The 26,789-nt window shown below is 57.7% G+C and overlaps 1 protein-coding gene across 2 annotated transcripts; it reads right to left on the bottom strand.

Annotated features, from left to right (window-relative positions):
- Nucleotides 1–304: 304 nt before the first annotated feature.
- On the bottom strand, nt 305–26,719 carry GMEB2 (glucocorticoid modulatory element binding protein 2). 2 transcript variants are annotated; one of them, XM_036085156.2, is made up of 10 exons: nt 26,585–26,719; nt 20,527–20,714; nt 12,587–12,684; nt 11,963–12,090; nt 7,883–7,986; nt 5,298–5,455; nt 4,733–4,804; nt 4,347–4,484; nt 3,964–4,086; nt 305–3,056 (listed from the first exon to the last, which is right to left on the bottom strand). In XM_036085156.2, exons 2-10 carry the CDS (start codon nt 20,655–20,657, stop codon nt 2,398–2,400), a joined length of 1,611 nt encoding a protein of 536 aa, XP_035941049.1. In that variant the 5' UTR covers nt 20,658–20,714; nt 26,585–26,719; the 3' UTR covers nt 305–2,397. The 2 variants fall into 2 exon arrangements, with proteins under 2 accessions (XP_035941049.1, XP_035941045.1); XM_036085152.2 differs by lacking the exon at nt 26,585–26,719 and adding an exon at nt 25,412–26,366.
- Nucleotides 26,720–26,789: the final 70 nt, after the last annotated feature.

The following is a 26,789-nucleotide window of genomic DNA, read 5'->3' on the forward strand; positions in this document are numbered from 1 at the left end:
GAGGCTCCTGCACGTGGGCTGCTGCAGTGCTGCACGTGACGAGCTAACCCTGACCACCTTCGTAGGTGCGGACTCGCACACACTCTGAGGGCAGGGCCCACCAGTCATGGGCGTCAACGCTGCACAGGGTGGAGGCGGGGAGGAAGGCCGGCACCTGGTGCTGACGTGAAGACAGTTTTGACCTCAGGACAGAGGAAGGGCCTGGGGGCCCCCGAGCACCCGCTCAGAGCGCCGTCTGCAGCGGGCACAGGCCCACACGAACTTGACCCCCCCACAAGCTTTCATCACAAGACTCAGACACACATTATGAAAAATGTTTTTACTGTAAATCAAAGTACCAAGCAGATACTTGCAAAACAACATACAAAGTAGAACCCGGATGCTTCCCTTCCCCAGGCTGCCTGAGCCGGCGCTCGGCACCGCAAGAAAAACCCAATCCAGTCCTGCTCCCCAGAAGCCGCCGCGGACCCGCCCCGGGGGACTGGAAGGCGCGGGCGCACTGACAGAGCCCCAGGAACCCTCCCCAGCTTGGGGCCCTGCCAGGCACAGGTGTCTGCCCCCCAGCCCGGGCGGAAGTGGGGGGTGCTGCAGTTATTTCGGGGCTGTGGCTTCTGTTTCTATGGCTCTGACATGCACTTCCCCCCAGCACCCCTGCGGTCTGAGGGCAGGGCAGCGGCTGACTGTGACAAAGGCTCCAAGGACAAGACACGGTTTTATCAGCCACGTGGTTTCTCCTATGGTCTGAGCTGGTGCAGACGGACAGGACGGGCCAGGCGGGGCGGCGCCCACCCCCGGGGATCACACTGCCGCGGGCATCAGGACACCGTGAAGATGAGCACGTACACCAGCAAGTAAACATCATGCTGAAACCAGCTGACCCATGAGAACAGCAAACAAGTACGCAACAGAAAGAAAACAGAGAAAGACCACCTCGGTCGGTGGCTTGACTCGGGGGGCGAGGCCCGCCCCGGTAGGTCTGGGGCACCTGACGGATGGAAGGACGGACACACGGAACCCAGTTCCCTTCAAAGCACAAAGTGGGGCAGCGTCTTATCTCTGAAGCCCCCTCCCCTTCTCCCAGAGAAGGGTGTTCAGCAAGCAACAGAACTGGCAGGTCTGAGGGGGCCTGCCACTCAAGGGCTCGGACGGGCCTTGGGGCCCTGCTGGAGACGGCTCCAAGCCTTCAGGGGACCCCTGCCTGTTCTCCCTCCTGCGTCCGAAATCAGAGCTGCACGTGGCCCACGGATGGCCCCACCCTGACTGGCCCTGGCCCAGACTACTGGGCCGTCACCCCAAATACACCTCCACCTCCAAGTAGGGGGCATAGGGAGTTCGGGGGGCTAAGTGCTAAGGCTGTTATGATGGCCCCGCCCACAGGCTGAGCACAGGGGTTGACAATGAGCCCTCGGCCCATGCAGATCCTCCTCAGTTCCTGGCTTGTTCTGTTCACCCCCCAACCCCGGAACCAAAGCCCCAGGGGCACACCCACCGTCACACTCCCCTGGGTGGCCTGCCGGTGCCAAGAGCTCACGGCCAGAGCAGAAGGAACCACGAGCACACACAGTCCCCCGCGGGCCGTCCTGACAACTGCTTGTACAAAGCACTCTGGAACCCAGAGCAAGTTCGGGGAGCCTAGGCACTCAGCGTTGCTTAGGTTGAAAATGCTATAAATCTGACTCTTCCTAGAAGCCTACTAAACAATTCACCTAAAGACACCCACGGTGCGTGTGCGACGGCCCCTGCTGGGTGGAAGGAGGTGAGCAGACGGCAAACTCATGCCACTGGGGCCCCCTGGCCCTCTGCTCAGGCGGGTGCCCTGGAGGCTGCACTCCAACCCCCGTGTGCCCGGGAGCCCCAGCCCAGAGCCGCATGTGGACCAGCGGCAGCACCGAGGCCTGTTCCAGAGATGGGAGAACAGGGTGCCGGGCCACACTAAACCTACAGAAAACTGTGGGAAGAAACCAAATCCATAGGATCCATGGGTTTCCACACTTGGGGACGGTTCCCAAGACATGTGTTAGTGACACCCCCTCCCCCAGCCGGCTCAGGCCCCCCCAGGGGCCCCTCGCACCCACGGGGTCCGGGCCCCACTCCCGGCTCTGCCTCCTCGCCCTCTGCCTGGCTCCTGATCAGGCCCAACGTGTAAACAGTCAATAAGCAACAGATGGAAAAATGTATTTCCTAAGAAAGAAGGGGGAGGGAGTGCGAGTGCGAGGCTGGCTGCACAGGTCTGTCGTCTGAGATCCCTTCTGCTCCTCGTCTGTTTTGGTGTTTCCTCTCTTTGGTTCAGCCCAACGTGACCCGCGGGGCGCCGGGGCTGTGTGCTCCCGCTCAGCCGCGGCTTGAGGAGAGGCGGCCAGCCCTGTGCCCACGAGGGGCCTCGCCCTCCACCAGCGTCTACTTGTGCTCATGGCCCTCCGCCATGGCAGCCACCTCAATGGTGGCCGTGTGCTCCTCGGGCCCCGAGGCGGCCATGGCGCTCTCGACGGCCCCCGTGGGCACTGTCACGATGGTGCTGCCCCCAGGTGACACCTGGGCCACGTTCTGCAGGGTGGGGCCCAGGCCCGGCAAGGTGAGCAGCTGCAGGGGGCTCACCACCTTGACCACAGTGCTGCCGTCCTGCATGGCGGCCGTGCTCAGGACCGTGAGGCTGGACGCGTCCGGGTGGATCTCCACCGTGCCAGGGAAGGTGGCGCCCGACGAGGCCAGCACCGTGTAGCCCCCCAGCAGTGGCGAGGCAGGGGAGCTGGCAGGAGCAGCCGGGGGGGGGCCCTTGCCCAGCACGGGGGAGGGCAGGGTGGACACCACTTTGCCGAGCGGCACGCCGGTCAGCTGGGAGACGGGCACGCCGGGGCTGAGGGCGATCTGGGCAGACTGGGTGAGCACCTGCGAGGCTATGGCAGCCGGCCCGGACGTGGCCCTTGCCAGCCGGGGCCGCTTCGTGGGGGGCGGCAGGGAGACGGGCGTCAGCGTCATGAGCACGTTGCTGAGGTGCTGAGATTTGTGCTTGAGCTCCTTGGCCCGACGGCGGTGCTCATCACACTGCTGCTCCAGGGCTGTGGGGGGGACGAGGGGCAGAGCGTCACCGTGGGAACAGGGGGGACAGGGGAAGAGCGTCACCGCAGGGACAGGGGGGATGGGGGGCAGAGCATCACCGCAGGGACGGGGGGACGGGGGGCAGAGTGTCACTGTGGGGATGGGGACGGGGGACCCCGGGGGGCAGAGCGTCACTGTGGGGACAGGGGGGACGGGGGGCAGAGCGTCACTGTGGGGACAGGGGGGATGGGGGGACAGAGCGTCACCGCGGGGATGGGGGGACGGGGGGTTGGGGGGCAGAGCATCACCGCGGGGACGGGGGGGACAGAGAGCATCAGACCCCACGCCCCCTGATGCGGGGCCTGTGCCGGCACAGCAGTGACACTCTGTCCCTGTCCCACCCCGTCCCCCCCAGTGACGCTCTCTGGGGGCCTGTGTGGACTGCCCCTCCAAGGAGGCAGAAATGCCGTCTCAAAGGCGGTCTCCGAGCCTCCAGACGAGGGCACACGCTCCCCATTCTAACTTTCCAATCCTCCTAATCCCCGCAGAAAAGTTGCTCTCGTGATGTGTTAAAAAGGAGGTCGAAACCACACGTGTACGCACCTGCTGCGCACACATACCCTGCGAGTACGGATGCCGAGGGGGCGCCCAGAAAGAAAAGCACCAACATCCCAGAGGTGAGTCTGGGGGCCACGCTGGCTCCCGGTCACCCCTCCCACTTCTCTCCTGTAAACTACTGCGGAGGAGTTCCACACTCGGGACCCACGGGCGGGCTGCCTAGGCCCCACGTCACGGCTTCCCGCTTCCCTGCGTGACAGCGCTAGTCTCTCCTGGTCCCTCCCGACTCTGGACTCCACCGCCAGGGCTCTCTCAGGAGCAGTGTCCACGGGGCTGTGCGCAGGGGCGGGCCCCGGGCACCGGGCGCACCTGCCAGGTCTCGGGCGTACTGCTCCCGCGAGCGGTCCATCTGGCACTTGTGGCTGGCCAGCACCTTCTTCACCAGGTCCAGCATGCCGAAGTTCTGCACGATGTTGTTGAGGAGCACGGCATCTTAAAGGAGCGAGCACACAGTGAGAACGCCCCCCCCCCAGCAGAGACACAGTGAGACCCCGCGAGGCGTACGGCCTCTGCATGGCCCTCTTCCACCACCAGAAGCTCAGCCACAGCACAGCTGGGTCTACGACTCGGCTTCACCCCAGAAGCGCGGCGGGGTGGGGGGAGCACCCAAGCACCCCTGCTCCTGCCCAGAGCAGGAAGGAGCCCGGGGGGGGGCGGTGCCCACCGATGCCAGGCAGACATCGAGCCCTCACCTCGGAGCTGCAGGGGGGGGTCCTGGACCCGCTGCTGCAGGCCTTTCATGGTCTCCATCAGCTCCTGGTGGAACTCCTGTATGACCTCGTCCAGCAGACCCGCGTCCTTGAGCCCTCGCCAGAAGGAAAAGGTGTCATCTGTGAGAGGCGGAGCAGGTCAGAGAGCAGGAAGAATCCACAGAGCAGCCGCAGCAGGCTGCTCGCCACAGGCAGGCGCAGAGAGCTGCCCAGGGGCCTGGGGGCCAGCGTGCACACGGTTCCAGACGGGGGCCTGGGCCCGGGCAGATCTCTACCCTCTGCACCGGCACTTCCTCCAGGAGGCCCCTCGGGCCGCCCAGCACGTCCTGCCCCCTGCCCACGAGGGGCCCCCCCAGAAGGACCCGTACCTCCGATGGCCGTGGTCCAGTCACCGGGATCCTCGCAGGTCTCTATGGTGATGGTAGCGGGAGACCCGTTCACTGCAACCCAGACACGGCCACCATGAGCCTCGCCAGCCAGGGAGCGACCCTCCCAGCCCGCCATCCAAACACAGGCTCCAAAGCTCTCCTTTGCACCAATTTTCACAAGATCCACAAACACGTGTACCAGTGCAACCAAGGGATTTAGTTGCTTCTGTGGTACGTCTATTTTTAAACTTCTTAATCACACACGTCCTCAAATACACACAAAGGAGAAAGAATGAAGTCTCCCTGACCCAACCACCAGTTCCAACAGTTCCCAACGTCACACTCTTCTTCTGGCATTTACCATCTCCCCAGCACGCTGTCGATGAAAACAGCAATCCAGCTAGACTCCCTCAGTGAGGAAGGAGGCGGCTGCAGAACACCGTAGGCCCAGAGGGGAGGCCAGGCTGCCCACGAGTGGCGTGCAGAGGCCCACCTCCGTGGCCGCAGGTGGGGTGGGACTGGGTCAAGCCGCCGGCGAGAGCAAAGGCTCCGAGCCAGCACGTACCGTCGGCCGTGGCAGGCGTGAGTGGAATGTACTCGGCCGAGGTGGGGCTGCTCAGGGACACGCGGGCGCCTGAGAGGTCGATCTTGGTGCTGCGGCAGGTGTTGGAGCAGACCTTGTCGTGCTGGTAAAAGTCCAGCTCCCCGGAGTCCATGATCTTCCTGCGGCAAAGGAGACCAGAGACGGAGGACACGTCCAGGCACAGGTGTGCACGGCTGGACCCCAAGGCGCCTCGCTCCCCTCCCGTCCCCCACCGTCGAGCGTCCTCAGGTCCTGATGGCAAGGCAGGGAGGTGGCAGCTGCAGAGTGGCCAAGCACAGGGCGGGAGGTGGGTGCCACGGAGGCTCCAGACAGGCCTCTCCACCGACCCCGGCCAACGCTCTGGGCCAGTGAGCTTCCAGCACAAGTGGGAAGTCCGTGGGGACCGCGACCACAGTGGCTGGCACCCAGAAGGAGAGATGAGGACCCTGGCAGGAAGTCATCCCAGAGGGCCCTCCGGGGATGTTCTGCCGCCCGCCGGCCCGGGGGAGCAGGCCCACGGCTAACAGAAGTGGCTGAGGGCGCCCCCATAAGGAGACTGTGAGGCAGAGCGGGACGAGAAACCCTCCAGGAGCAGCCTGGCCCTCTGCGCACACAGGAAAGCAGGACAGTGGTGGCGCCTCTGGCTGCTCGCCCTGCACTCAGGTGGCTCGCTGCCCATCCTCGGCTTGATCAGGACGGCACAGCACGTCCCCACCTGCCAGGACAGGCCTCCCAGGGTGGCCCTTTACTACAGCCCTTGGAGAGGCTGGGTTTCACTGTGCGGACGTCTCGACTCACCCCCCTCCACCCACGACCTCCACGCTGCTGGGCCTCCGCAGTGTACCTGTGCTGACCTCAGGACGTGCGGCTGACCCATGGTGCCCCTCCCCTGCAGCGCTCTTCCAGGAAAACGGCAGTTGCCTTCTCACAGCGAGGCCACCAAGACACTTTCTAGAAAGTCAGGGGCCTGCTTCATGGGTGGGGCTTAGAGAGGAGCCTGAGCACTGCAGGATGGGATGCAGGGCCAACGGTGGGGCACAAGCGGCAGGCACGCCCCGGGAACACAGGTGTAGCAGGCCGGCTGGGCCTCTGGCTGTGGGCATCTGCCCATGTCGGGCCCAGACCGTGGCTCACAGGGACAGTGAACGGGGCCGTAATCCAGGACTCACCAAGGGTCACAGCACTCCCCCGGCAGCAAACCCGAGCCCAAGAACAGTACCAAGCCACTTCTCCCGAAAACAGCACACAAACAGCAGCTGTCTCTGGACCGGCGTGCGGGAGGGGCCGTGGAGTGAGCACATGGAGGGGTGGGGGCCGACAGAGAGAGGTGCCCTCTGCCTCATCAGGAGGGGTGAGCTGTCACCACCAAAGCAGGAATGTGAAAACATGAAGATCGGGAATCGACATTCTGGGCGTACAAACTGAAAACCTAGTCTGTCCTCAGGCTTCCCAGAAGGGGCATTACCATTTCTGTTTCACAGGTGACGGGAAAGGGACAGAAGGCCATCGGGGACAGGTCACACACACACAGGGTGGCTAGCAGAGCGGACGCTGGCCTTCCCACCAGCCTGAGAACCGGCCCACGCAAACGAGCGACAGGCCCCTTGGGACGCTGGCACGGCCGACTGAGAGACGGAGGCACAAACTCCGATTGTCTCTCTTCTGGGATTTCATGTCGGTGAAGAAGCTGAGAGCTAGCCCAAAACTTCCTACAAGTTCCGGATTAATGTCAAAGGGAAAAGGAGGTCTGTGAGGAGCAAGTGGGCACCCAACCAAGAGCACACCACCATCGACAGCCAGAGATGGGGCGTCAACCCAGCACCACCTGATCTCCTGACAGGTGAGGTCAGGGATCTGGACGAAGACCCTCTGGAAACCCACTGGCCTGTATCCTGAAAGCAACAAGGTGGAGAGAAGGTCCAAGAGACAGACACATGGCCACTGAACACAGACGTGGTCGGGATAGGACCCTCACCAGGCAGACGGGCCCTGCCAGAAAGGGACAGATAGCCAGATGGACACGCACCCCAGGTTCGAGACCTGCGCCCGTGCCCAGGCACTCCAGGGTTCAGTGGCTGTGGTGGGAGATGCAGGAGCACGTTCTCTAACACGGGGATGCACAGGGAGGCCGAACGAGGACAACAAAGTCCCACAAATCTGATGATCTGATGGTGCCGCACGCCGGCAGGGCTGTGGGCGGAAGCCATTCCCGGGATGCTGTCAGTGCTCGTGTTTAGAATGGGCCTCATCTTAAAAAACTCAACAACAAATGAAAAAGCAACGGAAGGGGCGCCTGGGTGGCTCAGTCCTTAAGCGGCTGCCTTCGGCTCAGGTCATGATCTCAGGGTCCTGGGATCGAGCCCCACATCGGGCTCTCTGCTCCGCGGGAAGCCTGCTTCTCCCTCTCCCACTCCCCTGCTTGTGTTCCCTCTCTTGCTGTGGGTCTCTCTCTGTCAAATAAATAAAATCTTTAAAAAAAAAAAAAAAAAGAAAAAGCAACGGAAGGACGCCTGGCACGGTCACTTGACTTGTGCTGCAGAGGGCTCGCTGTGCACGCAGACACCCACCTGAGCATGATGCCGTTCATGCGGATGGCCCTCTTCCAGTCCTTCAGGGTGGACTTGCCGGCCAGGTGCACAAACTCCTTTGGGCTGATCACATGCTCGTCATACTGTGGAGGGAAGCACAGCAGAGCTGGGTCGGGACGGCCCTCTGTGACCCACCTCTCCTGCCTGACCGTTTGCCAGAGCCCAGCCAGGGAGAGGGGTGTGGGGAGGCCAACAGCCACAGGCTCGCTCTCGGTCTGACATTTCAGATCCAACCAGCAGCAACCATCACTGGGGGAAAGGAACAGTTCAGGTAACACAAGACACGGCCATCCTGCACAGGGGCTGGGGTGGGGGGCTGGCTTCCTGCTGCCAGCAGCCTGTGGCCGGCACTGCCCCCCAGCCCAGGGAGGGAGGCCAGCGAAACAGATGGTGCGCCTGAGCCAGGGAGAGCGGAGGTGACCAGAGCGCTCAGAAAGGCACTCTCTCCCTCCAGATGGGACTCAGCAAACCCACTTACGCGTGACTTACTCCATTAATAACACCTACATACGTGACATCAAAATAACCCAAGACAGTGTGTAGGGTAAGCTGTGATTTGTCCCCTTCACCCACCCCAACACACCCCTAACACCCCCTCACAGCACGCATCTCGTGCACCAGTGCACACATATCCATTTCAATGTCAGGGTTTTGGGGCCAGTTTCACCCAATGTTGGAGCTCAGATGGCTTGAGAAGCTAAAATATCCTATTCAATTGTGTTAAACAAGTCATTACTGGAACCGAAGAATCAAAATAAAACTGCATTTACTTAGGAAACAAGCAGGCAGGAGACAGATGAGTCACCAGGTCTCAGCAGACGGGGAGACAGAGGTGCCGCTGGGCCTCCCCTCCCAGGATGCGCCCCCCCGCTGTCTGGGCTCAGGTCTGGCTGGGGTCCTCCAGCGTGTCCTGCTCGGAGCACAGAGCGCCAAGCACTGCTAACTGCAGCAGACTCAGGTCACAGCAAGTGCAAGCAGCTGGGGGTCCCTGGTGGTGGGAGTCGTCTTCCTAATGTCCCGAGCACCCACACACATGCTCTCACCGAGTCCAGGAAGCCACTCGACCCCTCACTCAGCTGGTCGGGGAGACGGGCTGTGAGCCCAAGCAGCGGAAGCACAACACCTCCCCACTCGCCCAGACATGACATCATCTCTCCCCCTCCCCACCAGGCATGACACCATCTCTGCCCCTCCCCCAGAATGACATCCTCTCTCCCCCTCCCCCTGGGTGTGACGCCATCTGGGCCGCAGTCCCTGGCCCACCCCAGCCAGCTACACCCGACGGATCCAGCTCTCCCGAGTCTCACACTTCACTCCACTTCCATCTGCAGAAAGGCACTCTCTCCCTCCAGACTGCTGCCACCATCTGGGCTGACCACCACTCTCGGAGTTCCAGAGTTTGCTTAGTGGTTGGCACATCACACTCTACTCTTAGGCTGGGTGCTGCACCTACCTGGGCTGTCAGAGTCCAGAGCTAAGTGACCCCACGGCCAGGGGCCACAGGTTTTATCTGGTCTGCATTCCCCCTCGACTGGAAAGATGACTTCGCTGTGTGCAGCCCTTCTCCCTCAGCACGGCACACAGCTCCTTCGCCCTCCGGCTGCTACGGCACTTTCGGGAACCCCACCACCAGCAGGTCCCCTGCTCCTGAGGAGCTGTCGGCTACGTGGGGCCTTCTCTGCTTCTCACAATTCCATTAGGATGCTGTCTGTGGGAAACCTGTTTTTGTTTCTCACTCTTTATTTCGTTATTATTTCGAACTTACAGAGTAAGTGGAAGACTAGCTCCCCAACTGCCTGCCCGGGGCCCTTCCGCTCCCTGCTTCCCCGTCGACTGCTCCACACCGCTGAGACAAGTGCAGACTCAGACCCCGTCCTCCGCACTCAGTATCTATTTCCTCAGGAAAAGGTTCTGCTATGCAACCACAACTCTCGAGTTCAGGCAATCCCCATTAATGTGTACCATCTAATCAACGGGCAATATGCAGAGTTCACGAACTGCCCCAAGAACAGCGTCTGCAGCAATCCACCTCCAGGGCAGGACCCAGCCCAGACAGCACACCACACCTGCTCCCTGAGTAGTCCACCTTCCTCTTCCTGACCTTGACGTTTCTGAAGCACCCAAGCGAATTTCTTGTCGGCTGTCCCTCCCGTCTTCTCAGGACGAGAGTCAGGCTAGGCCCTTCTGGCAGGAAGGCCACGATTTCCCGCCCATTCAGTCGGGGGACCCGTGACGGAGGTCTGTCCCGACACTAACGTCATCACTTAGTTAGGGAGCCCCCTGCCAGAGGCGCTGTCGTCCCTCCACAATTAACACCAAACGGACGCGGGATATTCTGAGGCTGGCGCACACCTTGCTCCCCGCTAGCTCTCAGCAGCCAGTCGGTACGGTCTTGGAGCCCAGGCTCCCTCACCCCTCCCACGACTACCAGCTGGCATTCCAACATAAAAGCTTTACTTCTATTTGATATAAACACCATGGAACACACAGCGATAAACAAAGACCTGTGGACTCTTACTGCACTTGAGTTATAATCCAGACTATCGTTAATTATTTCAGTGTTAAACTGTTCCGGATGGAGCCAGTCCTTCGAGCTGCCTCCCAAAGCTGTTTAAAATGTGGTTGGTTTCTTGTACTCATTCAGTTTGGGATTTGCTGGATGTCTTGAACTGTGCACGGTTATCTTCCCTCCATTATGAACTTTCTCAGACCCTTCTTCTCTCCTAGAACTCAACTGATGCATTAGCCTTTCTCGAGCCTCTATCCCCTCTTTATTCCTGTGGATTGTGTTCTGGATAATTTCTTTACTCCTACCTTCCAGTTTACAAATTATCTCTTCGACTGTGTCTAATCTGCTATAAAACCTAGCCACTAAGTGTTCTATTTTAATTCTATTTTTCATTCCTAGTTTGTTTTTCTGAATATGTTTATGCTTTTCTCATGTCAAGCCTCTCTTTTATTGAGATAAATTAAACATAATTATTTTATATTCCCGGTCTCAAAATCCCAAGGCCTGAAGCACTGTGAGTCTCGTTCTCTCCGTGGTCTGTGCGCGGTCTCCTCCCACACTCATTCTGCTTGCTTTACAATGAGCCGCTTCTTCCTTGGAACTCTGTCTGCTGACGTCACTCAGAACCTCCGATAAAGAGGAGTTCCTCCATATGCTTCGGTCAGATTCCTGGGGGAACTACCAGCCAGGAACCGCTTACGATTTTCTGACTGTACACCTCCCACGCGAATCCTCCTCAAGAGGGTCCCTCTTCCCCTCAGTGCTAAGATGGGTGGCAGGAGGCTCCCTGTCCCAGGGGACAGGGTGGGGCTGGAAGTGTGTTGTTAGTGGTCCACCCTGACACCGAGGGGACAGACCTTTACAAGTAAGAGCATTACGGGGGATAATCCCTGCCTCCCAGCACACAGCTCAGGGAAGCCCTGGGCTGCACCTTCTCAACTCCAGCCCTGCAAGGCAGAGAAAGCCGGTGGCAGGCAAAGGCTCTGCAAGCCAAAGCTGGAGGTGGTGCTCGGCCTCCTCCACAACCCACCTTTACTCGGGCCCTCAGCTTGAGTATTTCAACCATTTTTGCCAGCTTACGGAGGCACCTAGAAAATGCTTTAGGAAAGTACCTTAACCAGCGATTTTGGCTACTTTCAGCACAAGGTGAGTCTGGGTACTTAATCTACCTTGGCAAAAAGAGAACACCTCTCCCATTCACCTTACTCATGGCTACTAAATGAGTCTTTCCAAAGCACACACCTCATTCAATCTACCAAAAAAAGCAGCTCCTGGCTTGGCGACTATGGCTGCCCAGCATGAACAGGGCGACTTCCCAGCCTCTCCCCACAGCTGCACTCCAGAACCAAGGACTCGCTACCTCCTGACACTCTCCCCTCTGCCGTCAGCAGCAACCCCGTCCATCCCTGAAGGCTCACCCCTTTCTCCTCTGTCCTCCCAAGCACATGCGACCCCCCCCTGCACCCCCCCAGGCTGCCCCAGGCTGCCGTGCCCCGAGGGCCTCCCACCGACGCAGCTGGCACACAGCCGCGCTCATGCTGGAGCCTCACCTGGACACACTTCACATTGATGCCAGGGCACACGAACTTCCTCCAGATCAGGTTGGCTCTGCTGTCTCCGCAGGTAATGGGGTACACGATTTCAGCCTCCAGGCTCTCCTCTTCTTCAGCCACCTTCACTTCTCACAAGGTGTGGTGACAGGAGAAGGGTAAAAACAAAACCAGTTACAACCTTTCCAAAGTACTGCCTGCAAAAGCGCGAACACAGCCACCAACCAGAAACCAGAAATTAAGATCCGAGAAGAACTGAGATAGGGCAGGGCCATTACTCATCGGTCCCAGGTTAGAGGTTCAGGTAAAGTCACAAAAATCAATTTTATGATAGTCTTACCATAATCACATTAAGCTGTGGTTCAACGGAAAAACCACTTAAGGAAATAAAATCAAGCTTTCCTGGGATGGTTCTAGAGAAGCTTGTTCCCACTGTTCTGAGGGGTCCTGAGGCCAGCACTGACGGTTTTACAACCACCGGTCGGCCCCCCACGGGGAGAGGCGGAGTGGCCCCCGGGGACTCCCGGCCTTACGGGACGACCCTGCGGCCTGAGCCAGCGGGCGGCCCCTCCTTGCTGGAGGCCCATCCTGCAGGGGCATGGAGAGGGGAGGCAGGCTCCCTACCTAACACGGCCTCCTTGAGCTGCGAGGACGCTGTGAAAGCAGCCGCCGCAGCCGCTGCTGCGTTTTCCGTCTCCATGCTGTCCTCCGCCAGCTCGCCCCTAAGGGAGGGAGACATCAGCTCGCCCCGCCCCCACGAGCCTGGCACACCCGCCTGCCAGAACGCACCCTCTCCTGCTGTGCTCCGGGGTCCCAGCCGTGGCTGTGCAGGTCAGGGACCTTGTGGGGACACCGCACTGCAGCTCCTAGCAGGCGATTCCCTGAGCGTCGCCGGTGCCCACGGCCCGACATGTGCAGCCAGCAGGACACATCTGTGCAATGACACTCATGTGGGACTTTTAAACCCCTTCTTCTTTTCTTTTCTAAGATTTTACTTATTTGAGAGAGAGAGAGGGAACGCACACGAGCAGGGGCGAGAGGCAGAGGGAGAAACAGACTCCCCGCCAAGCAGGGAGCCTGACGCGGGGCTCAATCCCAGACCCCTGGGATCATGACCTGAGCCGAAGGCAGATGCTTCACCGACTGAGCCACCCAGGCGCCCCCTCTTTAATAAATTTTTTTTATTTCAGGGCACCTGGGTGGCTCAGTCAGTGAAGCATCTGACTCTTGATTTTGGCTCAGGTCATGATCTCAGGGTGGGGAGATCGAGCCCCACATCAGGCTCTGCACTGAGCATGGAGCCTGCTTGGGATTCTCTCTCTCCCTCTGTCCCTCTCCCCATCCTGCTCACATGCCTGTGTGCTAAAACTTAAAAAATTTAAAAAAATAATAAAGTTTTTTATTTCTATTACAATGATTTCAGATGGTTATAGAACTATCAAAAAATATAAAATGTTAGGGGAAAAAAAATCACCCATGGCCTAACCTCATATCAAAACAAATTACATACAAGTCAAATGTAAAAATAAAAACTAAACCACAAAAGTGTTAAAAGGAGGAAAAAAGAAAAAAATTTTAATAGTTTTGAAGTGGTGAAAGGTTTTCTTAAATAATACAAAACCCAGGGCGCCTGGGTGGCTCAGTCAGTTAAGTGTCCAACTCTTGATTTCAACTCAGGTCAGGATCTCGGGGTCGTGGGATCGAGCCCCATGTTGGGCTATGTGTTCAGCGTGGAGTCTGCTTGAGGACTTCTCTCTCTCTCTGCCCCGAGCCCCCACCTGCCTGTGCGTGTGGTGTGTGCTCTCTCTCAAAAAATAATAATACGAAACCCAGAAATAAAAGAGATGATAAATTTCCCTTAAAAAAACAAAAATAAGGCTCTCTGCTCCTCCCCGTTTGAAAGAGAGCCGCATCTTCTGATGCAGTCCCAGTCGTGTCCCCGAGACAGGATGGTGAAGGTCGGAGTAAACAGATTTGGCCGTCTTGGACACCTGGTCACCAGGGCTGCTTTTAGCTCTAAGTGGATATTGTCGCCATCAACGACCCCTTCATTGACTTCAACTACATGATCTGCGTGTTCCAGTATGACTCCACTCACAGCAAATTCTACGGCACAGGCAAGGCTGAGAACAGGAAACTTGTCGTCAGTGGAAAGCCCGCCTCCTTCTTCCAGGAGCAAGATCCCGCCAACATCAAATGGGGTGATGCTGGTGCTGAGTACATTATGGAGTCCACTGGGGTCTTCACCACCATGGAGAAAGCTGGGGCTCACTTGAAGGTGAGGCCAAGAGGGTCACGATGCCCCCATGTTTGTGATGGGCATGAATCATGAGAAGTAGGACAACTCCCTCAAGACTGTCAGCAACGCCCCCTGCACCACCAACTGCTTGCCCCTCTGGCCAAGGTCATCCATGACACAACTTGAGCACCATGGATGGACTCACGGCCACAGCACATGCCATCAGTGCCACCCAGAAGACCGTGGACAGTCCCTCTGGGAAGCTGTGGCATGATGGCCGAGGGCTGCCCAGAACATCTTTATTTCTTCTGGCACCACCAGGCTACAGCCAAGGTCGTCCCTGAGCTGAATGGGAAGCTCACTGGCGTGGCCCTTCCATGTCTCCATCCCCAACATGTCAGCCGTGGATCTGACCCGCCGCCTGCAGAAAGCTGCCGAATACGATGACCTCAAGAAGGTGGTGAAGCAGGCATTGGAGGGCCCCCTCAAGGGCACCCTGTGCTCCACTGAGGACCAGGTTGTCTCCTGCGACTGTAACAGCGACATCCACTCTTCCTTCCTCAATGCCGGGGCTGGCACTGCTCTCAGTGACCACTCTGTCAAGTCCCTTTCCTGGTACGACAATGAGTTTGACCACAGCAACCAAGTGGTCTCCAAGAAGTAAGAGCCCCTGGACCACCAGCCCCAGCCAGAGGAAGAGAGAGGTCCTCAGCTTCTGGGGAGTCCTTGCCCAACTCATCCCCCCACACACTGAGAAATCGCCTGACCTCCACACGGTTTCCATCCTAGACCGCCTGAAAAAGGGGAAGGGTTGGGGAGCCCTACCTCATCATGTACCACCAATAAAGTATACTGTACCCAGCCAAAAACGAATAAAATAAAACAATAAAAAAAAACCAAGAACTTTCTGTATGGGGGGAAAAACCCATAAACAATTATTTTAAAAGACAGAGTTGGGGGAAAGGCGTACGGTACAAGGAAGACAGCTTGTTTCCAATGTTACCTAAGGAGCCCTGAGATCAACAGGACAGCCCCGAGGAAAACAGGCCAAGACCGAGGGCAGAGACCTGACCCACGTCCAGCGCACTTGAGCCAGAGACATCTCCAGGGCCTGGCAGGCAGGTGGCATAGGTGGACAGCATGCACCCACTTCTAGGGACTAACCCAACAGATAACGTACCCTCACCCTTGCAAAGCACCGTGGGGGAAGCAGGTGTGGGGCCTGGACAGGACTCCCCAGGTGTACCCCCTCACGACCACTGAGGGCCAGTCACGCACTTCTCTGTGGGAAGAGGTTTGGTCACACCCAAAGGAGCAGTCAGGAATGGCTCATGGGCAGCCACTCACTCCCCCAGCAAACTGCCCAAGCCGTGGCCCCTCTCATGGTGTCTGTCAGCGTCTAGAGCCTGGCCGGGCCTCTCAGAGCATGCCGGGTCCAAGGCTCTGCCCACCCAAGCCCTCCCATCCCTCCTTCCTCCCACAAGGTCAGACCGCCTCCCCTGCACCCTCCTTGGGTCTCCCTGCGGTGGTCCCCGCGGACGGCTTGCTGCATGTGTGCACACGACACATCTCATTCCACCTGCTCCCCGGAGGGCCTGAACTGACACAGTGAGCAACACCCACAGGGGGCTCCCCTGCTTGCTGACGACCGCTCCTGCAGCAGAGGCTCCCCAGGCCCACAGCACCATAGACGGTGCCCAGGCAAGGCCACTCTCCAAGTCTCCCAGGCCTTATTCGACCGCCAGCCAGGTCAGACGTGAGAGCTGACAAGAAACACAGACTTGGAGTCTGGTCTTTGGGGCCCATTAGGAGCGACTGCTACGTGAAGAAGCACTGAGTGAGAACATGAGCTCTCCAATGAGGGCGCACAAACCCAAAGGGCAAGTTGTCTTTCCCAGCCAGACGTGGGAAGCAGAAGGGACGATGATGAAGCAGGGAGCGTGACCCTTCACCCAGGAGACTCCCTAAGAAAAGGGAGTCTGGAGTGGGCCACAGGAAGGCGCCAACCTGAGAGCCAGAGCCACGGCCCCAGCACAGGTCGTGTGCACACAGGCAGCAAGCCGTCCACGGGGACCACCCCGGGAAAACCCGGCCGTGGCCCCACCGTGACCAAAGGGCGTCCAGGAAGGCAGACACGGGGGACAGACTGCCCTCCTCTGTGCCTGCCCACTGCACGCACACCAGGAATGAATCCCCCACTGCTCTCAGAAGTCAATTAATTGGCATTTGTTCAAATTTCATTTGAAAAACATCCACTTTACTTAAAGTAAATGTTGGCAGAAGCTGCTATCTACAAAATGCTACCTTCTTCTTCCCAGCCTTGGCCACACTTGCCCGTCACCGTGGCAAAGCAGTGGGTGGGAGGCAGTCCTGGCGGGCTTTCACACATGAGGAACCCTCCCAAGCTCTCCCCCCGAACACCCAGCCAGAGAAGAAATCGGCATAAAGCAGTGAAATGGCCTCTTCACCATACCCTTTTTTTAAACAAACAGCAAGAGTGAATCTCAGCTTCCAACTAGTAGGAGAGTAGGTAAAATCTCTCCCAGAAAAAGAAGAGAAATATCTGTAGATCCCTTAAGATAAAGCTGCCTCCCCTACCACAGCGTGGGCTCTCCTTCCCAGGGACACGGCACATGCAGCCTCTCCTTTCCTCCATAAATGACCAACCAACACGGGCAGTGGGATGCAGCTCCCACGCCTGCTGCTGGAACCTTCCACCATGAAGACAGCCAGGAAGCGGTCCTCAGCAGAGAGCTTCAGCCATCCCAGCTGGTGAGGGCACGCTAGACCACCCGGCAGGACCCAGCAGCGCAGGCCCAGGCTAGAAACAGGCCGGCCAGCCTGGTCCTAGCAAACAACAAACTCACGCTGCAGTGAGCCCCTGCGCTTGGGGCGGCCATGCAGCAAACCTAACAAACTGTCCCAGAAGCGGGCTGCTATCACAAAATCCTGGGAGAAAGCACCGAGATGGTGAGCGGGGGTAGGCCGAGGACAGGAGTGGCGGCAGCAGGCTTGGAGAAGGGACCCCATGCCATACAGCAGAGGAAAACCTGGCAAAATGTGAGCCACAGTCACGGAGAAGGTGGAAAAGACCCTAAAGGACTTGTGTGTGGCTCTCCTAAGGAAAATCTCAGAAAGCAGAAAGCGACAGCCAGCTTCTTGGAGCGCAGACAATGATGTGTGAAAAAGGGAGACAGTCATCTTGGGGGGTGCAGAATTTACAGGGAACACAGGGGTCCACCTGCTTCACGTCCCTAATTTTCCACCTGGCAAAAGATTTTAAAGTAAGAAATGGCCTCAGGATAAAGACCAAGTCAAAGACTGGCTAGACGGTCCTCTGTTCAAACCCCAGGTTTTTGGGCCAGGCCTAGCCAAAGGGCTTCTGAGAATCTTCAGGGCACTGTCCCCAGCAGCCGGCCTCCCAAAGCAAGAGAGGGGCCCACCTCAAGGAACCCACGATGAGCACGAACAGAGTAGAAGAGATGAAAACGTGTCAACATGGAAAAGTGGAGATCCCTGATTAACAGAAAACAAAACCAGAACACAAAGCAGCACTTACAGTATGATCAATCTCATCTGTGGGATTGGAAGGGCGCGTGCGGGGGCTTTGGGGGGCTGGAAACATCGCTTTCTCTATGCACACTATACTGAATAACAAAAAGGCTCAGAGAAAGACAGACACGTGCGTGTCGGCATGCGAGCAAGGGCGCCTGGGAGGGCCTACTCCAGAGTGCTAGCTGCAGGAATGCCCGGGTGGTAGCAACACAACCTGCTTTAATATTTGCTCATCAGTATTTTTTAATTTTCTACCATATATTTTATAATAATAAATTGTTATTTTTAATTTTTAAGAACCTGTTGTAAACTTCCCGGTAAAATGGCAAATAAAGGTGGGAAGAGACGCTCCACACCCAGAGGCTTGGGCACCAGCTGCCTCTGGAAGCAAGAGTGAAGGACAACTAGGAGAGGACACGGCTGAGGCCGGGAAAGCCCGTCCGAGACACCGTGCCAGCCTCGCCCAGCACAAGGCCCTAGGAGGAGAAAGGAGCCACCCCCCGCCCCCGCTGACATGGCCCCTGTACTTGGGGCACGGAGAGAACCCAAGCACCCTGGACTGTGAGACCCTCCTGCCCGCAGCCCAGCCCCCAGAACACCGAACGCAGAGACAGTCACCCTCCAGGAAAGCGTGGTAGCATGTTGCCCTGGACTGAACTGGGTCCTCCCCCAAACTCCTCTGGTGAGGCCCCCATCCCCAATGTGACTCCCCAATGTGGACAGAGGGCCTTTAGGAGGTAATTAAGGTTAAATGAGGTCATAAGGACTGTGACCTTATAAGAAGGGGAAGGGAGAGGACTCTCTCTGTCCACCATGTGGGGACACGGTGAGAAGGTGTCCCTGGCAAGCCAGGGAGCCAGAGCTGATCTTGGACTTCCCGGCCGCCGGAACCGCAAGCAGCTCAGTTTCTTTGGCGTCAGCCGTCCTGCCTGTGGTAGGCTGCTATGGCCCCAGAGCTGATGAAGACGTATGTGGTCTGGGGAATCTGAGCAGCCCAAGGAGACAGCCCTGGACACGCTTAACACTGGCAGCTCCGAATCACGTCGCCCCACGGCAGCTGGCACAGTGCTGGGCGCCGCTCAGAAGACTCCAATGTGGGGTCAGATCCACCCAAGTCTCCCTCCCTGCCTGGATGGGGGGACACGAAGCTGGGCTTGACCAGGACCAGAGCACCTCCGCGAGAATGGCTGTGGGTGAGGGCTCCTTACAGCATGCAGGGCGCCGGGCGGAGGCAGCTCAGCCTTTTCCACCTGAGTACCCGCTCCTGACACAGTGAATTATTCACCACAGGCCGTCCCAAATCCAAGAGAGGGGGCTTGGGCACCGCCCCCGGTGGGGAGGGGACACGCTGGTGTCACCACCTGGAAACCTGCCCACAGCAGGGACACAGACAACGCCAAGGTGGAGAACTTGGGTGGGAAATCCAGCTGGAAGGCCCTGCGCTTCCTGCCACGGTTCAGCACGCGGTCAGTGAAGCAGCTGAGCACATCCGTCGAACCCAGGACCTCAGCGGGAGCCAAGCCCCCCTCCATCCTGCCTGCAGGAGGGCGGGTTAGAAAGCTCAGTCGGGAAACGTAGCTCCAAGGTGGCGGAAATGAGGCAGGAAGCGTCTCCAGGCCCGCGGAGCACACAGCAGCTGCAAGGCAGCTGTGTGAAGGAATGAAAACCCAAGCGTCGTCTAGGCCGGCAATGGGGATCGGCGCTGAGGTCGGGTCCTGGTCTAGTACCTTCCTCTCAAAACTTCTATCAGACGGGAAAAGGCAAAAGCTCACCCCAGCTGCAGTGATGTGCAGAGGTCAGTGTGAACGTGCCACACACAGCAAAGACAACAGCGACAGGAAGACTGCCCCAGCCTAAAGCCCTGCGGGCAGGAAGCACGAGGGGAGCCAGCCCCCTGCCCAGGGTGACCCACTCCTTTAGGTCAGCCATTCCGCCCCTACGTGCTGGCAGTTCCATCAGGTCAAATGTGGACTTCTCTGCCAACTAATATGCTTTTCTTTTGAGAGAGAGCGGGGAAGGGGGGTGGGGGAGAATCCCAAGCAGGCTCCACACCCAGTGCAGAGCCTGACTCGGGGCTCGGTCTCCCCACCCTGAGATCATGACCTGAGCTGACATCAAGAGTCACACGCTTACCCGACTGAGCCACCCCGGCGGCCTTGCCAATTAATATTCTATGTGCTCGTCTATTACAAGAGATGAGGAAGAAAAAACTCCCAGCTTTTGCGAGGAATGTCAACTTCACTTTGAAAACAGTCCCCAATTGTTCCTACTGTCCATCTTATCTTCAGAGAAATTACCGCGTATCTTCAGAAATAAAGACCATGTGACCATGTTAACATGGGAGAAAAAAATAAAAATGAAGCATTATCTTTGCTTCCTGGCTGATGCAAGGTTTCTATTTTTCCTTCACATTCTCCATTGACACGGACACTTGAGTTCAGTTTCAAACATTTAAGTAAAGGGGATGCCTGGGTGGCTCAGTCAGCTGGGCGTCTGCCTTCGGCTCAGGTCATGATCCCAGGGTCCTGGGACCGAGCCCCGCATCGGGGTCCCTGCTCAGCGGGAAGCCTGCTTCTCCCTCTGCCTCTGCCCTCCCCCTGCTTGTGCTCTCTCTCTTATTCTCTCTCAAATAAATAAAAAATCTTAAAAAAAAAAAAGAAAAAAAAGTATGTAAGGAAGCTCCTGACGCCCCACACCCCCCGCCCCATGTGATGCCCAGGACACCCGCCAGAGCCCGAGTGGCCCTCACAGGACAGAGGCCCCGTCTCACCCGTGAGGAGCCAGGTTGGTCGTCACCAGCACAGTCTTCACCTCCTCCACGCCGCTCCCGTCCACTGCGGTGTCTGGCGTCGTGACCACCACCACCTCCTCCATGTGGACACTCACATCCGGGGTTGCCATGGCTCAGCTAAAGATGACGCCGGAACCAGGGGTGTCAGTCCGCCAGGGTCCCAAGCCCTAGAGGAAACCACAGGCAGGGCACAGGGTCTCAGGTGGTCTCTGGGGATGCACCTGCACCTTGAAGTACCTGCCAAGACCCATCCTTCAGTCTGAGCCTGCTGCTTTCTGCCAAAAACGACAGCAAGAGAAGGACTATTCCAGCGCTGCTGGTTCTGGTGAAGATGGGATGATCACAATCCACCCATCTTTCCACTGTGAGAACTAAAATCTCTGAACAGAACGCACGGAGCCCCGGCATGTGGGCCCGAAAACTCAGTGGTCACACAGCAGGGGATGGGACAGGAGACAAGGATCCAAGTGGACTCCTCTGGAGGTGAGTCCCCTGGCCTCATGGCAGGAAGCCTGCCTTCCAGAACTGCGCACAGTAAGCATCTGGAGACAAGTCCAGTCTCTGGTTTGCAGAAACGGAAGGGAAACCCACACAAGACAGAAGAGGGGGAAATGACCTTTTATTATTTTTTTCAGTGGTTCTGTCTCCTAGCAAGCCCCAGTCCCTGCCAAAATCCTGTGACGGTAGTGTCCCAGCAGGCGCCTAATACTGAGGGACTAGAGGCACACTGGTCCAAAGCCTGGGGGACCCCACTGCTCTCCACGCTGACACGTGCCCAAGGGAGACCCAGTGCTGAGGTGTCACGGCACAGAGGACACACGAGAGCTGCAGGTTTCTAGCCAGAGCAAGGGGACCCTGGGGCCAGAGAGTATGGGGGAGACTGTGCAGAGTAAGGAGGTATGGAAGGGGTGCCTGGGTCACCCCTCAACTGTCTGTGGGGGGGCCTGACCCTAAATGGCAAACCAAAGGTTTGGAGAATGGACCCTACAGGTCAGTTCCAAAGAGCACTGCGCAGGCTCTGAAGACGGAGCTGATGTCAGGACCGTGCCCAGAGGAGAAGCTCAAAACCTGCAGCCTGAACCTAACTGGGCTGCCTTCCTGCTCTAACAGAAATGCTACATTCCCTCTGAGATATGAACAGGACCCAGAGCCTCACAACACGATATTCAAAGCATCCAGAATACAACCCAAAATCTTTTGACATAAGAAGCAGCAGGAAAACGAACCATGAGAGACTATGGACTCTGAGAAACAAACTGAGGGTTCTAGAGGGGAGGGGGGTGGGGGGATGGGTTAGCCTGGTGATGGGTATTAAGGAGGGCACGTACTGCATGGAGCACTGGGTTTTATACGAGAACAATGAATCACAGAACACTACAGCAAAAACTAATGATGTAATGTACAGTGATTAACATAACATAATAAAATAATATTAAACAAAAAGCAGTAAAGTCTGGCCAATTCTCAAGAGAAAAAATAATCAAGAAAAGCCCACTCTGAAATGAATCGTCAGAGACTTTAAAGCAGCTGGTGTACCAGGCTTCAGGGACGAAGCCAGACACTCTTGAAACAAGTGGAATGATAAAAAGTCTCAGCACAGGAGTTACAGCCAAATGGAAATTTGAGAATTAAAAAGAAAAAATTAGGGGCGCCTGGCTGGCTCAGTCGGTTAAGCGTCCGCCTTCGGCTCAGGTCATGATCCCGGGGTCCTGGGGTCGAGCCCTGCATCAGGCTCCCTGCTCAGGGGGGAGCCTGCTTCTCCCTCTGCCACTTGCCCTGCTTGAGCTCTATCAAATAAATAAATGAAATCTTAAAAAAAAAAGAAAAATTATAACAAATAAAAAATTCACTGGATGGGCTCACCATCCGAATGGAGATGGGAGAAGATAGAGGTAGAGTAATAAAATGAACACAGATCAGTAGAAATTATCCAAACTGAACAACATACAAAAGGTGCAAAAACAAAATGAACAGAGCTTAGGGATGTGGAAGAATATAAAAAAGTGGGGCATCTGTATCACTGAAATCCCACAAGGAGAGAAGAAAAAAGTGTGAAGCTGAAAACATTTTTTTGAAGAAATAATAGCTGACCACTTCCCAAATCTAGTGTAAGGTGTAAACTTACACACCCAAGAAGCTCAGCAAACCTCAAACAGAATAAACTCAAAGAACTCCATGCCCAGATCATAATCAAATTGCTGAAAACCGAAGACAAAGTAAGAGCATTTCGAAAGCAGCCAGCCAAACAGAACAGACCACAGGCCTGAGAACCACCACCACGGGGCCCAGAACTCTCGCCAGACACCAGCGGGCCGGAGAGCAGGGACATCGGGAACACGCTGAAGGAAAGAGCTGTCCGCCCAGGATTCTATGAGACGAACAGATCCTACAGAAATAAAGGCAGAATAAAGACATCTTCAGGTGAAGGAAAAGTAAAAGAACTGGTCATGGGGAGACCCGCTCCAAAGGGATATTCTTCCGACAAAGGGAGAGGACAGCAGAGGAGACCTGCGACATCAGGGACAAACCAAGAGCACCCGAAATGATAAGTATCTGAGTAAATACACACTAAACCGTTTTCTTCTTTCTTTATACGACAGCCTGAAAGCAAGTTCGACCCTGCCTGGTAGGGTTTCCAAGGCGTACAGACAAGCCACGTCCACCCCGGGGCCAGGGGCGGCGTGGCCGTGCTGCCCTGCCCCACCTCAAGTGCAGAGCGCTGTTCTAAGCCGACTGGGAAGAACGGAGTCCTTCAAAAGGTGAAGGGACAAACAGATGTTTACGTTCCACACGATGGAATATCATTCAGGGATAAAAATCAGTGAGCTATGAAGACAGAAAAAGACACGGAGGAAGCTTAGCCGCACCCTGCTAAGTGGCCGCCAGTCTGAGAATCCAACTCTGTGGGCCCGGGGGAGATGACTGGTTGCCAGAGATGTGAGGGAGGGAGGCATGAAGAAGGCGGCACAGGGGGCGTCAGGCAGTGACAGGACACTGTAGGACACTACAACAGTGATAGAATTGTCAAAACCCCATAAAACATAAACCACAGATGTAGGGTAGTCGTGACGAGTGTAGGCTTGGCCTCGGTCATACATGCACCATTCTGGCGTGAGACGCTGATGGTGGGAGAGCCCACGTCCTGGGCCACACGGTCCTGGGGCAGGGCCTCCGGGGACTTGACGGCTGTCTTCGGATGCCTTTAATGAGGAAAGCTACGATGATGAATTCACTGACATGGACAGACATCCTGCCCATTTCTAAACTATAGCTTTTGTGTTCTAGGTTTAAGCTTTGAAACAAACCCCTTTAAACAAATGCATAAAAGTCTACTTTAAAACTGTACTGAAGGGGCACCTGGCCAGCTCCACCAGTGGAGCATGCAACTCTTGATCTCAGGATTTTGAGTTTGAGCCTCACAGTGAGGGTAGAGAGTACTTAAAAAAAATAAAATCCTTTAAAAATAATCAACAAAATTGTACTTGAAATAACATTGAACTTTGGTGATCTCTCAGGGTTTGCCTATCTCACCAAGTAAGGACCTCTGTTTCCACTGGGTGAGCTCCACAGGGCCACGAGAATCACACTTCAACCAAAAGCTGCAGCAAGGTAGGGATCCTCTCTACAGGCAGCTGTGCTCCCTCAAATTTCAGAACTTTGGGGAGCACAAAACTGAATTCCTGCCTCTCCGATGCCAACTGTATTAAGTTTTCACAACAACACACCTGAAAGTTACCTCACAGAATACAGTTCAGGTCCTTGACACGAGGATATTTACACACAGAACAAGCTCAACAACCAGAACCGCACTCCCCAGTGGGCGAGCGCGACCTTCGTGGCCCCGGGCTTGTGGTGAAGGGGACACGGAAGCCTGGGTCTCCATCCAGAGCTTGGGTTCCTGACCAGCATGAGTCAAGCCCCAATTAATTTTAAGGTAAATAAAATATTGGTATTGTTAAAGTATCATTCTTGAGCATACGTATATAAAAACGAGACAAAAATGTTCGTGTGTGGTCGGTACATCAGATTCAGATCTGGCCTTCCACGTCTCCTGCAAGATCCCAAGTGTTTTCCTTTACTAAAAACACTAAGAACACAGCAACAGCTGCATCCAGGGGCCCATAGGCACCATTTCTTGGATCTTCGCAGTTTCAAAACTTTTTAATTAGTTGCCAACTTTGTCAAAGTTCACAGGGTTCACATTTAAGTCCAGATTTCCAGCTTCTCTTGCCCCCCAGAGGCGACCCCTCTGGTCCTTCCTGCCTCCCCGGGACAATCGGGGCTGCACACCCGGCCAAGCTGGCCAGCCCTGCCGGCCTGCAGCCTCTCTGGCTCAGAGAAAGCACGGCAGTGGCTTCCTTTCTCAGTTCAGCCACCAAACGGGTTATTCTAAGCCTTAGATCTGAACACAGCTCCCCAGTGCCCTAAACTCCTAGGAACACTTCCACGTCGGCCCGGGACTACAGGTTCCTCCCCCTTCCGGCAGTCTTCCCCAACATTCAGGTCCCTCCTTTGAAGAAACCACTTGCGGACCAGCATTCTGCCTAGGCTCCGTCGTCACTCCTCCCTAAGACTGACACGGTCGCACGACGTGCGGCGCTGCGGCTCCGCTCCGAAGTCTGAAAACACGACCCCCCTCCGATCCAGCACTCCACTGTGCCTCCACACCCAGAGCACCCGGAGTCGGCGGCCCCGAGCGAGCTCTGCGCGCCATGGAGACGGCGGACGCGCGCCCACAGCGCGGCCTGAGAGCACATGGCAGGTGCACGACGGGCCACCGCCTGGTGACAGCGTGCTCGGGGAGACAGGCCACACGCAGGGCAGACACTAGCGGACACCACTTAGAGGAGGACCCCAAACACACCCGGGGGAGCAGGGAGCGAGGGTCGGGCGGCACCAAGTTCGCGGTGTGGATCGAGTCCTGGGGAGCCTGGATCCTGCAGCATCCACCTTAGAATATGCTGGAAGGTACACGTCTTCGTGCTCCATGCTGCTCTCACAAGACCGGAGGGTGGGAGGGGGCTGAGCTGAAGGGCAGGGTTAGGTAACCGGGGGTTCCCCGAGTGGCTTCCTCGGCAAACTCGCCGGGTTCTACTAAAGGCGCACAGCCTCGCCCACGCATGAGCACTCTGCTTCCGAGGAAAAGTCCACCGAACCGACCGAACAGCCAACCAAGTTCCTAGAAGGCTGGGACCCGCCTCGGGTCCCCGTCTACACAGTTTCTGCTAATGCATCTGCATCCGCACGACCCCCAACGAGGGCCCACAGGGGCTCGACCCACTGCGCGGGGAGGGAGGCCCGCGTGGTCGGGGCTCCCACCGGGCCAGGGGAAAGGGGGGCCCGTGTGGACCGGGTTCCCACCGGGCCAGAGGAGACGGGGGCCCGCGTGGACGAGGCTCCCACCGGGCCAGGGGAGACGGGGGCCCGCGTGGACCGGGTTCCCACCGGGCCAGAGGAGAGGGGGGCCTGTGTGGACGAGGCTCCCACCGGGCCAGAGGAGAGGGGGGCCTGTGTGGACGAGGCTCCCACCGGGCCAGGGGAAAGGGGGGCCCGCGTGGACGGGACTCCCACCGGGCCGGGGGAGGGCGGGGCCCGCGTGGATGGGGACAGGGGCCCCCGCGTGGATGGGACTCCCACCGGGCTGGGGAAGAGCGGGGGGGCCCGTGTGGACGGGGCTCCCACCGGGCCGGGGAGAGCGGGGCCCGCGTGGAAGGAGCTCCCACCGGGCCGGCGGAAGCGGGGGCGTCCACACGGTCCCCACACGGCCGGGGTCCGCGCCTAGCCCAAGGGCCATCCCCACCGCCCCCAGACGCCCGCCCGCCGCCTTCCGGCAAGATGGAGGCGGACGCCGCCGCCGACGCCGCCTGACGCGGGCCCGTGACGCCCGTGACGCCCGTGACGCCCGCCGCGCGCCGCCGCCCCTCCCCCGCTCCCCTCCCCCCGCCGTAACGTCCTGACGCTCCGCAGGGACCCCTGACTGGACGGCGGCGCGCGGCGGAGCGAGAGGCCTCGCCGCGGGGGGGCCGCGGGCGCTTACCTGGGCCGCGGCCGGGCCTGCGCGGGCGCCGGCGGGCGGGCGGCGGCGACGGCGTCAGGCGGGCGGCGGCGGCGGCGGCCGCGGGCTCCGCTCCTTGTTGGGGATTCGGCGGCGGCGGCGGCGGCGGCGGCGGCAACCCGGGCGCGCGCTTCCTAGTGACGCAGGCGGCGGGGCCGCGCACGCAGGGCGGGGGCGGGCCCGGAGA

The sequence above is a fragment of the Halichoerus grypus genome, chromosome 10 (genome assembly GCF_964656455.1).
Source record: "Halichoerus grypus chromosome 10, mHalGry1.hap1.1, whole genome shotgun sequence".
NCBI lineage: Eukaryota > Metazoa > Chordata > Mammalia > Carnivora > Phocidae > Halichoerus > Halichoerus grypus.